The 18,070-nt window shown below is 39.5% G+C and overlaps 2 protein-coding genes and 1 long non-coding RNA gene across 3 annotated transcripts in view; 1 reads left to right on the top strand and 2 right to left on the bottom strand.

Annotated features, from left to right (window-relative positions):
- Positions 1 to 18,070, bottom strand: part of LOC100708740 (butyrophilin-like protein 2) — a 94,673-nt gene that overhangs the window by 30,361 nt on the left and 46,242 nt on the right. The window lies entirely within an intron of this gene.
- LOC102080172 (uncharacterized) lies at positions 1,749 to 5,854 on the top strand. Its single transcript, XR_002059479.2, has 9 exons — positions 1,749 to 1,897; positions 2,061 to 2,129; positions 2,693 to 2,773; positions 2,870 to 2,991; positions 3,334 to 3,383; positions 3,490 to 3,840; positions 3,925 to 4,011; positions 4,307 to 4,436; positions 4,530 to 5,854. It is a non-coding gene; the product is annotated as an uncharacterized LOC102080172 (long non-coding RNA).
- LOC109198957 (polyadenylate-binding protein 2-B-like) lies at positions 15,581 to 16,184 on the bottom strand. Its single transcript, XM_019354319.2, has one exon. It carries the CDS (start codon positions 16,058 to 16,060, stop codon positions 15,596 to 15,598), a length of 465 nt encoding a protein of 154 aa, XP_019209864.1. The 5' UTR covers positions 16,061 to 16,184; the 3' UTR covers positions 15,581 to 15,595.

Consider the following 18,070-nt stretch of genomic DNA (forward strand, 5'->3'; position numbering starts at 1 on the left):
ATGTATATGCACAGCTTGCTTGAAATTCCGCTACACCATTTAAATACAGTCAAGGTCTTTTCTGATTGAGCCACTGCAGCCTCTTGATTCTTTGCTGGTGTGTTTGAGATCATCGCCCTGTTTAAGCCAGGTTTTAGTTTTCGGACACATGGCTTTACATTTGACTGTAGAATACTTTGATATGCACCAGAGTGCATGGCTGACTCAGTGACTATAGAGTGCACAGATCCAGTGGCTGGACAGCAAGCCCAAATCATCCCCCTTTCATCATTGTGCAGACATTTGGTATGATTTGTTTGTGCTGGTTTGGTTTTCTCTGAACATGGAGCTATGAGTTGCGGACAAATATCCCCACTTTGGTCGTATTTGTCCAAAAAGCATTGTTCCAGAAGTCATGTGTTTTGTCCAGCTTTGCAAACCTAAGCTGTGCTGTCGCGTTCTTTTCAGAGATGGGAGGCTTTCTCCTGGGCATTGCATGGTCTGACTCCTGCAGCCTTGGGAAAATTGTCTTGATGGACCTGTGTGGTCCTCCTCATGTGGGTCCAGTTAGGTTTTTGTTGTCTGATTTTTTTGCTTCTGCCTTATGTTATGTTTACATTAACACAGCTCCATTTGGGTTTTTTGTCTTGCTTTCCGAGCCTCACATTTGGATCCCACTCTGCCTGCCACACAGCGGAGCCTCGACGATAAATGTATAACAGCGAGCGCTCAATACTTCTAACAAAGATAAACAAAAGAAAAAGACATAGAGAGGAGGAAAAATGTCTTTTAACAAAATTAGATTTTATTTATTTCAACGTGATGTCATTAAATATAAAGCAGTACAGCAGATAATACAACAGAAAAAGTCATGAGACCACAATACATAGTCAAAATGCTGGGTTTGCCTACGTAGGTACTCAGTTAATCGTAGTCTAACAACAACACCTGTTTCTAAACTTAACTCTGTATTATTAATGTTTACTTTGATGAAACACTGCAGTTTATGCTCACGGTGTTCAGGTTAAAGTACAATGTGATTGTGTGTTTGTTGAAATGATTCAGAATATGTTTTTTTCAACTGTATTAACATCAACTTCATATCCTCATGCTGATTTCTGGAAATTCAGAGCTAACATTTTACATTTAGACACCAATTCTGCCTGATGTTTTTTTTTTTTTTTTAAATGTTGATTCTGATGTTTCCAGGCTTCTGGTTTTAAGAGTTAACATAAATAAAGAAGCCATTTTTTAAATGAGTTGAGTTCATTTCAGGAAATGTTGTAGCAGTGTGTGGTTCTTCTTTAACACTCTCAGTGTTGCAGTCACATGTTAACAAGTGAAAGAAATAAAATTTGTTTACACATTTACTTCTTTTGTCACTTTAACCCCCCAATGTCCTTACTCTTGTTTTCACAGACAGTTGGAGTTATAAATAATATAAATATAAATCTCTATGTGAAAATAATTTTATCACAAAGTTTCTAAACAGTTTTTGAATCCAAAAAACACTTTATTAGCCTGTGATATCCAAATAAACCTTCTAAAACTAAATAACAAGTGAGACTCTGACACTCAAATAAAGTGTGCAACAGCTTGTCAGCTGATCTCCAGTTTTACTGCTGTGTTCACTGATACAGCGGAGTCATTGTGCTTTAAGTCAAAATGAAAGCGAAACTAGATAACGGACCACAAAAATCACAACAGCAATAAAAAAAAAATAAGAAAACACCCCAACAGATGAATGCTGACTGGCCAGTATATCATGATGTCACTGATAGGAGGAGGAGTCTTGAGCAAATGTTAAGTTGTCTTATTATACAACTGAAGCCTAAACGTAGTATCGACGTGTTAAAGCGAATAAAAAGCTACCAACGGGAAGAAGAAGAGACAACAGGAGTATGAACTTGATCTTTTAGTATGTTTTGCTGTGTTTCTGTCTCAAAGTAGCAGGACTAAAATGTTACATGAACACGTTTAATCACAGTCTGTAAAAGAGGATGTGACTGGGATTAACAGTTTGAACACTTAATGTTATTCTGCTTCATCCGAAACAGTCAGAGTGTTGTTTGTTCTTCCAGCTGATCATCAGTTGATAGAATTGATGTGATAGAAAGTGGACAGATCGCCGATCGCTCTCCTACAAACAAGTAAGTAGACTTTAAAACATCCCGTGTGAACGTGTGTGCTCCTGTTGTTTACTTCTGTTGCACTCACTGTTTAAATAAGAGACCAGCTCGGTGGGCTAATTTTCATCAGATTGGAAACAGGATAAAACAAACAAACACAACAAAACAAATATCTGAGAGAAAAAGGACCGAGAAAGACGAACAGCTTTTAGTTTGTTCATGTGATACAAAACAAGAAAACCCAAAGGGGGTTTTATGAAAGTGCGCAACATGAAGTAAACAGCGGCACAGCGGTGTTTACAGTGTCAATAAGAGTTTATAATAATAAATTAATAGCAAATATTATTATTATTATTATTATTATTATTGTTGTTGTTGTTGTTGTTGTCAAAAACATGAGGCTTGTGGATTTTTCTATCATAAACAACAGAAAACTGAATGTTTTGAAACAAATAGCTTGTAAACATGCCTGTATAGAAAACTATATTAATTTTTTTTATTGTTGAAAAAAATCAAGAAAAAAAATCAAAATAAATCTGAATCTGTCTAAAAAGTCTATTAAATATATTTTTGTGAAATTTCAGGAAGGAGATTTAAACCGACAGTGAGTACATGACCTTGATGTCCCTTTGAGGCCTTCTGAATTCACTTCATTTAATTTTCTGGTGAGCACCAATCTTTGTTGCCTAATGTTCAGCTGTGAGGTCTGATGAAATGTAAATCCATAACACTGATTTTTTTTTTCTTTTTAAATTGCACAGGTCAGTGAGTGTAATGCACCCAGTAAAGTCAACAGGAAAACTTTACATGTTCTTCCACAGTCGTAGAGAGGAGCTCATGGTTCGTAGAGACAGCTGCCAGAGACGGAGAAACACAAGAACAGGTAGAAAACTCAGCCTAAAAACATCTGAACATGTTATTGGAGTAATACTGAAAAACACACTTCACTCTTATGTCAACAGACCATTTTAAATCTTGTTGCTGAAAGTGTGCAGAGAATTATGATCATGGTTTGGATCATAGATGTACATTGATTCATGTGCTGGTTAGCTGCACAGAAACTGTGTCTGTGTATACTCTGTGTGGGGAAATCACTCAGTGGTTTTTAAGCTGATGAAAAACTTTGTATGAGAAAAAATGTGAAATATTTCAACACTTCTGTTTTTATCTCCTTGTTTAAAAAAGTTATTTATTAAAACGTTCTTCCTCTGATTCATTCTCACAGAGAGAAGATGATCAGGATCCTTCTGTTTCTCAGCCTGGCGTCCTCTGTCTGTGAGTGTTCACATTTAAACACAGTTATCTTTTGATAAATTCAAATAAATAAATAAATCAAAATGATAAATGAACACACAATAATGAGGTGGTGTCTTCTCAACAGGGACGTTTGTTTTGAAAAGGACTCCGACTGTCTTTGAGGCCAAAGAGAACGACAACATCACCATCAGCCTGGACAGTCAGCTCCAAGCTGACGTGTCTCTGGCTGACATGATGTGTGTTTTCCACTCAGACGCCACTAAGATTTTGTTTAAAATGATCAGAGGAGTGGAGGACTCTGAGTCTCAGGATGAGCAGTTTGCAGGACGAGTTCAGACTGACAGAGACGCTCTGAGAGGAGGACGAATCAGACTTCATCTGTCCAGAGTCACAGCTGAAGACTCTGGAAGCTACAGGTGTGACGTGGCTGCTGACTACGACAACAGCCTGAAGAGATGGAGGCTCGAGACAAATGGTACGTTGACTCCTTTATCTCTTTACTACTGGAGTATAGCTACAATGCAGATGAACAAACACTAATTCAGATTTTCATTCTCAGAAAACTTTGTTTTGAGTGTGGGTCCAACCTCTGATGGAGACAGCAGTGACGTGTCACTTAAACCTCCAATGTTTGGACCACCAAAAGGTAAATCAGATTAAAGGACCTGCATTCAGAGAGTGTTTCAATAAATTTTTTTTTTATTTGTCTAAAAAGTTCAGTGTCAAAAATTTATAGCAAATTGTGGAATTATTTAAGTTAAAAGTGTTTAAACTTCATTACGGTTGTGATATCCTCCACGCTGATTTGCACTGACAGGAAAAGGTATAGAAAAATGTATGGAAATGCAATAAAGATAAAAAATTTTCACAGCAAAATTTATTTATTTATTTTGCTGTGTTACTGTAATTACTGTTTTCAAAAACAATCCTTTGTTTTCTAGATCCACAACTGGCAGGAAGAAGGACAAGTCAGGAGGAAACAGCTCTGTTTGTTCTGGCCGTATTTTTAATTATTGCAAATGCAGGAACCATCATACTTTCAATAAAATTTCTTCATGATGGTTTAAAATGGTACGTTTGCAAACTTTTATTGCATCTAAATGTTTAACTGTTTGTCTGCATTTGATTTTGTCTGACTGTGGTGTTATGTGTTGTATATTACAGATCAACAACATGATGAAACGCTGCCACTGTGTCCCTGATCAAATGAGTCAAACCAACAGCGACTTTCTTACCTGCTCCAGTTATGCTACGGTTAAAAACAAACAAACAGCAGCAAAAAAAAGCTCACTATAAGAAAATTTACCTGTTAGTGCCAAAAAAAAATTACACTTGAAAGATGAAAAATGACAAAAAAAGAAAATCAGAGATGTTAAAATGCTGATTCTTTGCTTTTGAAAATCTTTTTCAGTATTTGTTTATTTTTGTAAAATGAGCTTTTGAACTAAGAGTTGATAGAAATTAGATTTCAGAAGCAAATAATTATAGATGTAGTGAGTTATGGTGTAATTTCCCCATATATAACGCATATGCAGTATGATGTATTTTTTTCACTTAAAAATACTCAAATGAAGATCATTGTATATCATGGAGGCAACAGCTGTGGGTCTTTAAGGAAGAAAGAACAGAATAGCCTGTTCACTAATATTCTGTACCATCTCTTCAAAGTCCTTCTTTTCTGTGTCTATTACCACATTGTGTTCATGTGCACAGAGAAATAATTTACTTGTTATCAAAAGGGACTTTGACATATGATTTCATCAGTTAAATTGCACAAGGCATATTGTAGAGGACACAGCAGTCATGAGCGGCACTAATGCTAACTTTATTTGAAACAACTTGTTTGTAGATATTTTGATTTTGTTCTTGAAATAATATTTTTGACTTTTACAAATATTGTCTTATTCTCAAAATGCAAAACATAAAAAAAGTTGTCAGTCAAGTCCCCACAGTGCTGCTTGGTAGACTGCTGCAACAGCTGCGGGCGGTGAAATGGCTGTAAAGTGAAATGTCTTTCACTTCTTGTTTTTCTGGTTTTTCTTTACACACTTGGCAGTTGAGACACTTTGCCAGCTGATTGCAAACTGGTGAACTCAACCCAGAGGAAGCAATGGAGTTTGATGTGATTCTTGAACATGTTACTATACTCATACTTCCTGGACCACAGTGTGACCGATCTTTTGAGTGGACAGACACATTAATGTGAAAGGCAAGAAGAAAGGTGTTTAAAAGGTGTTTCAATCTGCACATGTTTGGTCATGAATTGGGCATTGATCTGCTCACTTCAGAATACATCCATATTACTTGTTGAGGGAATTCTCCTTTGGTTTGATTCCTTGTTGTATTCATTGAACTTTGTATTTTCATTTCCTTTTTTTTCTCTTGTCTATGTATTTTAAGTGATGCTTTTATGGGTATGTTTAATAATTTGGCATTTATAACACAGTAATTTCCCTGCTTTTGGGTTAAATAAAGCATATTTTATCTCACCTTATTTTTTATTCAGTGAATAAACTCAAAGACAGGAAGCAGCATTAACTCTTAATAGTGATTACAGTTTAAAAACAAAATGCAGTCAAATGGAAGCATGACTGTCTGCTTTTGAAAACCTTTCCAGAGTGGGACTTCACTGTAAAGCACTGCATAAACAGTATGGGTCTTAAAGGGAGCATGAAAGCTACACATATGAAGGCTAACTTACACCATTGAGCCCTCTTCTCAAAAACTGACACAGATATAACTCTGTCTGTGAAGCTAGATTGAATAAGTGCTTGAAGTTCAAGTTTTAAAAACACGTTTAGCGCCATCTTGTGCCAGTACAGAACGAGACATCACCAGTTTGGCTAGTTGCAGTTAATAGACTTATATTAGTTTACTGTATATTAGCTAACTAGTAATAGGACCAATAATTCAGGGGAAAATAAGGATGCAAAAACTAAAAATCAAGTTTTATGTTTATGTTATGAGTTTTATGTTAAGAATGAAAGAATATAGTGTCTATTCAATGTCTGTCTCGGCAGTAAGCGGTTCCTTATTGTTTAGCTCTAGGTGCACTGAAACGGAAACATCCACCTGTTCTTCGTAATGTTCGGATTTGTAAAACACTTTGTAAATGAGGACTGTGAGGAGGAGAGCCTGTTAGAGTCACCAGACTAACAAGCTGGAATCCGACAGCTTGCAATCAGTGTTATTTTCTGCAATATAATATTCCATCTTTTCTCAACACAACCAAACAGTTAACATCATAACATAAGCGTAACATGTGCGTCACATCACAAACGTAACTATGTTTCTTAGCCCCTTGTATTCCAGCAGGTGTCACTGTTTCACTTCAAAACATTTCCAAACCTCATTCTCTTTTTGGCACATCGACAGGATCTGTTCATGTGTTCCAGACAGTCTGACCCTATAATAGCATAATATGGACACAGGTACTCTGAAATTCCATTTTTAATTATATTTTTTTAAGGAAAAATATTAGTTTAGTTTAGTGAGTAAATGATAAACTACAAAAAATTTAGAGTTGTAATCCAAAGTTTTGATAAAGTAATTATGGAAATAAATATATTAGACCTGGAAAACATCACTTCACAGAGATTATTCAGTGTTTGTCTAGTTTCTGCCACAACTGTGTCACACCGTTCAGACTGAGAGTTAAAAAGGGGGTCAGTGCTGGTAACATAATAAACATTTTGGTAAACCATTAATAGAATAGAATAAACTTTTATTATCCCATGAATATACATTTACATCTGTTTGTGAAACCAATCTTTAGGCCTGAACACACCTTCCTGCACACACCTTCATTAGTAGAAGGACTTATGTGTTAACATCTTACAGACTTCACCTTTAAAACACCAAAAAGAGCAGAAACATGAACTCTAAAAATATCATATGATGTCCTTATAAACTAGGAATGTAAATAACGTAAAGACAGTAATATTTTTGATGTTTCTGGAAACAATATTAGATGCAGAAATAAGAGAAAAATTAATAGAAAATATAAATGAACTGCTAAAATGTAACTATGGATTTCTACAAGCTGTTGTCAAATTGATGTTTAGACAACAGCTTAAGATGACTAAGATCAGCTGCTGGTTTCCTTAAATTTCTCTGTCAAATCAATACACAGATTGATGATCATGTGTTATTGATCCTCCTCTCTGCTCCTCATGGAAACTAATGCTGGTGTTGTTGCCGTTGACGACGTAAGCGTGCCTGATGTCTCCATAGAGAATATATCATATATGCCAAAAAAGGACCCAGTAGTAACTGGAGTACAATTTTCAGGATGTCTGATGTAGATCTTCCTCCTGCATGAAAATATGAGTACACTGTTGTAATCAGAGGTCTGAGTGAATTTAGAGCCTTGGAAATTTGATTGATAAGCTCACAGCTGATGCATTATCCATACACCTTATATTATTAAATGAATGAGCATGATTATAGCTCACCATCTTCACTGTCGTTTCTTTGGGTAGACACCTGAGAGAACTTTAGGCTGAAGATCAAAATGATCAACATCATCTTCTCCCTGTGAGGTGAAACAGCTTTGTTAGGGGAAGATTCTCAGATAACAACAGGAGAGCTTTGTGTTTTAGTATCATGATGTAGATTCATAGAACCTCAGCAAATGCAGCCAAATGCACCGATCCCTCAGTTTATTCTGCACATTTCACTGAAACCAGACTGTTGGGTCTAAACTCAGACCCCGCTGTATCCAGGACTTATTCCCGTGAAAGAAAAACAAGGCAACAGCGATCGATCATTTTTACTTGAAAGGGAGGTATCGTCGGTATCTCAGCTCATCACAAATGATCCCTGACGATGGCCTCCTCTCGCTGCCTTTTATTGAAAACCTTCAAACAATAGTTTACAAACACCTCCCCTCGTAACCCCCCTTGGTTACAAAGACAAGGCACTGTATGTATGTGTGTGTGTGTGTGTGTGTGTGTGTGTGTCCACCCTAGGGAAGCTGGTAGCCTGCAGTACTACCACCCTCACTAGTTGGAGACAACGTTTACACACATTTCTACACTCCTCTCTGTGTCCGTGACTTCCTGCTGACCAAAGGGTCATAAAAACATAAAAGCAGGAGGAACATCCTAGGTCATGAAAAGCAACGGGCAACATCCTTGATCATAAAGAAGGTAATCTCCCCCACACCCAATGTATGGTTTGCCATAGATAACACAGTGAAACCATGCAAAGGGCAGGAAGTTTTACCAAACATCAAACAGACATTTACAAGGATGTTGCTTGTGATGAAAACACTACAGCCCCCCACTCAGAACCTCGAGAATCTGGGGAGGGGAGAACAGAATGAATTCCTTTCAACACACAGTTAAACAATGTACAAATGGTAAACATAAAAATGACAAACATTTAACAATTCACTCTAACACAGATAGAGAACTGTGGTGTGCCCATGTGCACGTGCATGCTTGATTTGTTGCTTATTTTGAAGATGTGACCGCAGACACAGTGGAAATCTTACAAGTCATGTTTGATTGCATTTAAAAGCAGATATTAAGTCTCCCAGCTTCACATCTTCATCAGACACTGCATACAGTACTCTTCTTCATGTGTCCTCTCTCTTTGCATATGCAAAGCCCCACACAGAGGCTTTGCATATGCATCTCCTGCCTTCGACGCTTCAGGTTTAGTAAAGTTCTGCTCTCTTTAATTACATTTCTTATTTAGCCACAGAAATATGTGAAGTTCGTTTATAAACCTTACAATTTTGAGCCATCCTTCGGTAAAATATTTTTTTAGTGTGTGTTTATGCAAGTATTTTATTAAGTAAAAAAAAATCCTGCCTCCTATTGATGAGGATTGTATGCTGTGAGAAATTAGGAGCTGTGAGAAATCAGTAAATGACATTTAGGAGAACAGCTTCCAGGGTTAGATCATTTGATAAAAGACCGAATATTAAATACTGGATTTTCTGATTTGTTACAGAGGTGATAATGATGATGTCCAAATATTCACATTTTATTAACACATTTTAAAAAGAATGTTTTACTTACTTGTTTGTTACAAACTTGCAATGACCCATCCCACACTGTGCCATTTTCCTTATTTTCTTATGCTGAGAGTTGGTACATTGAAGATAATATTTAGCTTTTTCTCCTTCTCCTCCTTTGCGTGGTAAAGAGTCAACAATATTAGAACGAAACCTCAACAATCAGATGACTCCAGTATGCACAGGGACTTTGTGATGGTGAGACGAAAAACCTCCCTTTTAAGAGGAAGACACCAGAACCAGTTTGGGGAAGTGCCAACCACAGTGAGGGAAAATAGAAGACCATAAAAAAATCAGCAAGGAATACGTTATAGCTTTTTTTTTTAATGAAATAAAATATTTTCACTTGATTTGTACTCTCTTTGTTGCTAAATATTCTGCCCTTAAATGCCTGTTCTATTTTATGTTATAATATTTGCCGATACCTCAGTAAATACCCCCCCCATCCCCCAAAAGAAAGAAAAAACCAAAACAAAAACAAAAAAAGACCTAAAAACAAACAAACAAAAAAAAAAAACCTATATAGCAATTCTCTCAAGTGGAAATGAGCATATCTGTTTTTTCCCATGTTCTCCTCTCCCTCTGAGCTGGTGCTGCCTGGCTCCTTTTTCTTCTCCTCTTCCACAGACACTGCTGAATTTGTCCTGCTGTGGAGGTGGAAAGTCTCTGAAATCACAATGACAGTCAGTTAAGAAAAAAACAGAGGAAAAGAAGAAACCTTATCAAAGGTTAGCTGAATTGTCGGGTTAAAGCCCAAGTAAAACTTATGATCACATGTATGTATTTTGTAACTTTTAATACCAAGGGAACAAACAATAAAAGAAAGGGGAAGTGACAGATCAGGCTGTGGTGGGGTGTGTTCTGTAGCTCCGCTGCAGGGAGGGGTGGACCAGATATACATCATATATTTTAAAACCAGTCAGCTTTTGGTCTTTCTGCTTTTTTTAAATACACACTACATGGCATAGGCTGAAACTAGTTAAAACTCTGAGGAGCAACTCAAAATTTCCTTCTTCACAATATCCTTTTTGTGCTAAATAGAAACAAAGATAATCAACACCCTGAGTCTGTGGAGTGAACGAACTTAAAGAAATAGTGTACTGGTACAGATTTCCATAAACAAAGGTGACATGCAGAGCTGTAGTGACGACAGAGGCATGAAGTATAGAGAATGTTAGAAAGAGCTTCAGTGTCTTTGTGGATCTAGAGAAACTGAGATGATTTTAAATATCTGGGTTCAACCTTCCAAAGAGAGGCGAAGAAGAGTAGAGTGTTAGGTAAGATTTGTGACAGAAGGATTGCAGCAAGAGTGAAAGTGAAAGTTTACAGTGAGACATGCTGTGATGTATGGTGCTGGCACTGCTGGCTAAAAGATAGCAGCCTGAGGTGAAGAAGGCTGAGCTGAAGATGTGCTCAAAAAAGCACTCACTGTCTCCTTTAAATGACAGTTAGCTGTTGCTGGATAATATGCACCAAAAGAAAAACAGTGTAACTTTGCTTATTTCCCCTTCATAGTAGTAATGTTTTTCTCACCCACTGTCGCAGCATGCTGTCTAAATGAAGTGGGACAGAAAAAATGTTTTTAGTTGTAATCATGGGGATAAATGATTAAACCCACAAATAAAGTCATAAAATATTCATAAAACCATTGTTTGATGTTAAAACTCAACTCCCCCCTTTTTGACACACTCCCATGTGTCAATCCATCGGAGCTAGAAAATTAAAAGAGAAGGTTAGTGACATCATATCTCAGAACTCAAAATTAGCAACCAACGGGTTAAACCTGCAGTTCCACACTCTCATGTGAAGCTACAGTCTCCTCCTCCGGTCTCTCTTATACTCCTGCTCCTGCAAGAACAAAACAAAACAAAGCGAAGCATCCACCCTTCTCTTGCCAGCTAGGTGAATTGTTTGTTGGCATTTACTAATCCTAAAGTCCGTGCAGTCTTTGTCTCAGTATCAAGTCAGTCCATCACACTCCAGTCACATGCATCCATTCACACACCTTCATACCAGATGTTGCTGATAATGGAGTCTCACGCGCGACCTATTCGAGCATCCATCACCAGCAAGATGACGTCTTCATTTTAAAGGAAAACAATTCCTTGTTTTTTGGACTGGATTGACTCGCTGCAATCCTTTTAGACTCAGGACTTACCACGCAATCAGTGTCCCATATAAGTGAATTTCTCTCAAGCCAATTACAATCATGGAGAAGCACACTTTGCAACTGTTTACAGTAATAATATTTTATAGCGCTTTAAATTTCAATCTTTCAGGCCTGGTTTAAAGAGCTGATTGTTAAATCATGAACTCACAAAATATCACCATCGGTGGATCACACCTCTCAGATTTTCTTATCTCAGTGCACTGTAACAAAAACGAAAACAGACGTAACCAACAAAATACTAATAAAATAACACAAACTAGGGCCCGTTGCAGACATGTTCAAACATAAAATCATCTCTCTCTCAGTTAGAGAAAGAACACAAGCCAAAGCTCACTGATAAAATCAAGCTAGCGCTAAGCAAAACCAAAAAAATCAACCAGAAATTCACAGGAACGTTTTGCTTCCTGCCGGGACAATATTGTGTAGGAATGAGAACCTCAGGTACCGTAGTACCTTTTGTTCCTCCTTGTATTAAATTTCAATCACAGAAAATGCAGTACTCCGACCTAAAACTTCATCATTTTCACTCTGTGCCACTGTTCCTCATCAGGGCTGTGTGAAGCACAGCAAAGAATTCAGTCAAGGCCTTGAGCCATAAACAGACATCACGCACAGACATTATTTTCATAACCAAACCGTTTTAGACCTTATTCCTTAAATCTACATAAATGCCCTCTGGGTGACATATAACACATTCTAAGTAATCAATGGCTCCTCATAAAAATTATGTATTGGGATGTTTGTGTGCAGCATTTTGCATATCAGCATAAGCAAAGCATTCTTCATTGCATCAGCATGTGTGGGTGCATCACTCTTCATTGCACAAGCGTGTGTATGTGTATGTGTATGTGTGTGGATCACTTCTCAGTGAATCAGCATTTCGATGTGTGTGTGTGTGTGTGTTTGTGTTCATCACTTTCCTGTTCTGGTGTCTTGGGTAAACCACAGCCTGAAGCGTGCCCTGGGGTCCTGCCCTCCTCCTTTTCAGTCTGTTTGCGACCATTGCTGCTGCTGCTGCTCAAAGTTCTGTCCATCCTGGTTCTGACCCCAATTGGGGCAGTCCTTTCTCCAATGTCCATGCTCACCGTAGGTGAAACCTGCATCTTCTTCTGTGTTTTTTGTCCATTCTGAGGTGCCTTTTGACCTCAGTTGCTCCTTCGGTCTCGGTCACGCCCTTTTCTCTGCTGCCCGATCATGCATGTTGGTCCATCACTGTCCTGCACAGTGTTAATGCAGAGTTGTTAAGGTCAGCATTCCTTTGCTCGGCCTTACTTTTCATTCGGGCTTGGCAGGCGTCTCGTCACAGCTCTGTCAGCTGAAGCTGTCGGAGAATTTTCCCCCGTGTAGTGAAACGGGCCTTAGATTTTAGTGCTCTCTGTCTCTGCTGCATGAGATCGCATTCCTGTAGCACTGTTGACATTTTCAGGTTGTTGTTGTGGGTCCAGCTGTTGCAGCATTTGGTCAGGGTCACGTAGAGGGGAGAGCAGGAGTCCAGGTCAGCCTCGGCTTTCAGGGCCGGCAAAGCAGCCTGTAATTAAACATAAAGAGAAAAAACAAAACAAACCAAAAACAAACCGAAGTGTACGAACAGGAAAATGATGTTGTGTTGGCTGTGTTACAAAGAGAGGGGAGAAACACCGGGCCAGGCCCTGTGTCAGCCTTCTCTCCGCCTTTTGGGTTTTTTTTTTGTTTGTTTGTTTTTTTTTTCTCACGATATAATCAACTCATAACTCACCAAGTTGACAGGACAACATGCACATGTTCAAATTCTTAAGATCATGTTTAAACTCACAAAAAGAGAAATTTCTTTCCGTCAGTAATCACTTGTGTTGTTCAATCATCAGAAAACATCTCACAATTTGACTCTTAACCACTAAATTTGTTGTTTCCTCACTGGTTGGTCATACCAGTCTCTTTATTTTCTTTTTCTTTGAAGCTAAATTGTTGTCCTGCAACCCAGAGGGTTTATTTGTTAGTAATGGATAAACTTCATCCTTAAAAAAAAAAAAACAGGTGTATGTTAATTTTTGCTGCTTTAACCTTGCTGGAAAATCTTCACATGTTCATGAGTGTAAGCTGTTTTTTTCATTGCATGTGTGTGCATTTGTAGGCAGGTTAATTTTAACTTTTTCTCAAACTAGGCGTTACCTTAAAAGGAACCTTTCTCTCACACTTCTCTGCTTGTGTGTGTTTTTGTTGCACCTTTTGTTGTGATGCTCCGGACGCCTTCCCAACCTCCACAAGTCTGTTGGCCCCAATTTTGTGTTAAAACTTCTCTTAATTTCTCCTCTAATTCTCTCCTCGCTGCTGTCTGTTTCACAGCTGCTGATTCTTGCTGGTTGTGGTTCCCATTACTATAATTTTGCTTCGGCCGCTGTGCTTGTGGGGGCAGTTGGTCCAGGTCCGTAGCTTCCTGTATTAACACACTAAGAGATTTATTTAATATCATTGTCATCATTGTTAAACAGATAAGCAGGCAACACGCCCACCTTGACAGCGCAAACTGCACGCCAGTCTCCCAACACATTCCTCTCTCTGCTTCTCAATAATTCTCCACTACACACCTCTCTCTCTCCTTTTTTGATTATTATTTTTTATTACACCACAGAGTAATACACCCAATTATGCCCGTCTATCTCTATGTGGCTCCAAATTCCCTCTTTGTTTAATTTCCCACTCGTCAGGGGACAGGCACACAACAATTTCAACCACTGAAACGAGGAATTCAACCTTTCTTATCTTTCACCTATGATAGAACTCAACCTTAGATGTCAAAGCATTCTCTTGTTCTATTCCAGAATAAATGTGAACCCGTGATTACACGGCCGTTCCAGTGTTATTCTGTTATCGTTTGAGGGCCCTCAGCTCTCAGGTGATAAACCTGGACCTCCAGACGCCGCTGGTCCGTACGCCGCGTCCAACGTACGGTGGGGGAGCCAACCCCAGGGCAAAATTAATTTCCACAGGTACACTAGGCGTCAGCCTTTGATCTTAAAGCATTCTCTTCGCACTAATGTCCTCCTATTCACACATCAACCGTCACTGTCACTGTGTTCACGCTTCACACACAAAAACACACTCAGAGCGCGTCTCACACACAGAAACACACCCACACACACAACGCGTTTCACGAGCAGTAAGACACACAGAGAGCGCCTTTCACCAGTGGAAACATGCACAGAAACCTCTGAGCTCAACTGTTAGAACTATTCCGAAGCACAACCGCACCATACACCATGTACCCCTTTCACTGCGCTTATGGCCGCCACCACGGGGCAAAATCGCATCATAAAACAGAAGTGATGCTCGTCCCCGAGGCTCAAAACCGCACCATAAACCAGCGTCTGCTTTACCTTTAATCAGGGTGAAGTAAATATTTTACTTATAATTTTATGACCGCAGCCCTCGAGGCTTAACCGACACCATAAACCACCGTCTAACCTCTATTCAATGTGCTGAAACCAGCTACCACTCATGCTGCACTTACGGCCGCATCACCAGAACACGGCCGCATCATAAACCAAAACCTACGGACGCGTTACGCGTTACGTGTTACGCGTTACTGGCGCTTAACCGACACCGTAAGCCAGTATCTGCTTAACCTTAATTTTATACTAATTTCATGGCCGCATCAACGAGGACTTAACCGACACCATAAACCAACTTCAAAACCTCTATTCAATGTACTGGACTTATGGCCGCATCTCCAAAAAAGATTCTAATGTATTATTGCTACAGAAGCCAGTCTTAGACAAAGTTAAATGTGGAAGGTAAAGTGGGCTGCAACTAGCTCAACGTAGTATATTATTAGTTTCTTGGAAGAAGCAATTCAACTGCAACTAGCTCAACGTAGTATATTATTAGTTTCTTGGTAGAAGCAGTTTATCTAACACACTGGAATTCAGCCTCAACTTATGTTGTTAGTATCTCGTGCCAAAAACCAAACACCGACAAATTTAATGTGAAAATACGTGTAACTCAGCGAACAGATTAATTTGGAAATTTATAATACAACAGGCTGTGCTTTGACAGGGATCAGCAGTTGTCCTCAAAACACAGCTCACAAGCTGTAACCACACTAATGGCACTCTGGCCAGAATCCCGATCGGAGAACTCAATGTAAGCAAAGCCCTTAGGATGGCCGGAGAACCTGTCACACAGGATGGTAACTCTGTTGACAGGACCACAGCCATTGAAGTGGATCTCCAACTCATCTGCAGTGGCTCCATAGTCTACATTTCCAACATAGATCGACCTGTTGTCTGCATCTATCCTCTCCTCGGGAGTCATGTTGTAGAAAGGTCCAGACTGAGGGCTGCTGGTCAGGAGCAGCATGTCCACTGCATCACACCTCTCCTCCTCCTTCAGTCTTTCCGACTCTTCTTCCATCTCCAGCTCCTGCACCCTGGCCTTGATGGCCAGCAGCTCCGGGTCCTCCGTGAATTGCTCTCCGATGGACTCGCCCTCGAGGTAGCCGTACTCCAGATGATTTTCCGCCATGCTTACTGCTCAGACATAGCATCTGCAAAGCTGACTGCAGCTTGCCAAAACCGCCACAGAAAAATATCCCTGACAGGGAGGAACCCGGTGGACGGTCCGCAAACAAAAAAAAAAAAAAAAATGCTGCACAAAAGAAAAAAGGTGGCAGCTAAGACAGGAGAGATGGTCGGACACGCCCACACAGACAACTTCAGGAGGCGGCCCTGCTAGGGCCGTAACAGCTTACCTTTTTGTTTAGGCCGGCCCTCTGTTCGCCTCGCCCCACGATCTCACCACAGGCCAAATCTGCCCCTCCTCAGCACGCCAAAGATCCGGGTCACCAGGCACCAAGTTGTTAAATCTCCCAATTCTTTTAATCTTTGGGCTGAAGGAAGGACAATACTCGGTGTATAAATGCTCAATCAACAATACTTTATTTCCATATAATTCAACACTTAAGAGCATAAGAACCATCATGATGGGGAGACCTGCCTGCAGAGGGTCACAGCAAGTCTCAAAATGGTGACGGGTTACTCAGCTTCTTATAGCCTCTAGTGGCCCCCACCTAGTCGTAAAAGCCTAAACATTCACATTCTTTCTCTCTTACGGCACCTAAGTTATGACCTCGGCTCCTTGTTTTTATGCTCTCGGTAAAGGTGGGGTATGGAATGTGGTCTGTCTCTTCTGCTATCAGAACAACAAGGTCTTCTGCACCCAACATTCTCTTCATGATTCAGCAGTATGAAATGTCAAGAAACAGTGTAACACATTCAACAGTGTCGAGTAATACAGGTCAATCCAATAGATCTAATGATTTTCACACTCTTTTAAGTCAGAAGTATAATGCAAACTAAAACTACATACTGATCACACACTCTATATTAAGGGGTATAATATGATCTACAGCAGTATCATAATTCAACTACTTTGATTACATATATAAGGTAACATATGATAACAGAATAATCTCACAGTCTCCCCGACAGAATTACTTTCCCCTGCGTCGGGAGCAGCGCTGGGCTCTCCAAATCACGGACAAACAGGATCCCACTTTCTGGATTTTTAGTTCACAAACACTTCTTGTAATGACTAACTACTCCTGAAATTTTGGAGATGTTAGCTCTGTATACAGTAAAGTTAGTGGGATACAAACACTGTTGGGAAGGTTACTTTTAAAATGTATTCCACTACAGAATACTGAATACATGCTCCAAAATGTATTCTGTATCGTATTCCGTTACGTTACTCAATGAGAGTAACGTATTCTGAATACTTTGGAATACTTTGGAATACTTAATATATTATCATGCTGTTTACAACTACATGAATGTGCTATTGCTGTGATTTATTACTGTTACTAAAGGTCCGCGGCTCCGAAACGTAGTAAAGGGACCTCTGGCTAATACGTCGGGTTCGTGTCGGGCTGGTAGCCGAAAACTAGCTTTACTTTGTTGTCTGGGTCAACTTTGCTTGCGGGAGACAGAGAGAGGCGTTGCAAGGCTTCTCCAACGGAACTTATTTTTTCCGGAGGAAAACACGAACACAGTGTACAGTTGAGTCTTAATAGCTTACTTACAAATGGGCTCCTCAGGCACTCTTCTTGGCTGCTGTGGTTATTATTATATTTACATGCTTCCAGCTCCCGTTTTTGCTCCGTGACAGCTCGGACTTTTCCTTTCTCTCCCTCCCTCGCTCACAGACACATAATGTGTATGGTAGTCCATTCTCGCTGCAGCACGGACTACACTGCCCATCAGGCTACATGCTTTAGAGCTATGCCTGTAGCATTCTGCCTTTTAGCTTAGCACAACAACAACAACAAAAAAGCGCTCTCTCACCCAGGAAACACGCAGAGAGAGAGCGCGTCACCCTGTAACCATGGCAACCATAACGCTGCCGCCTGGAACAACAGAACATAGCTGTCAAACAAACCCAAACAGTCCTGACCCGCGACAATATGAAACAGGGAAGTACCGCCGTGTAATCCATTTATTTCAACAAAGTAACTGTATTCTGAATACCACCTTTTTA

The sequence above is a fragment of the Oreochromis niloticus genome, linkage group LG3 (assembly GCF_001858045.2).
Source record: "Oreochromis niloticus isolate F11D_XX linkage group LG3, O_niloticus_UMD_NMBU, whole genome shotgun sequence".
NCBI lineage: Eukaryota > Metazoa > Chordata > Actinopteri > Cichliformes > Cichlidae > Oreochromis > Oreochromis niloticus.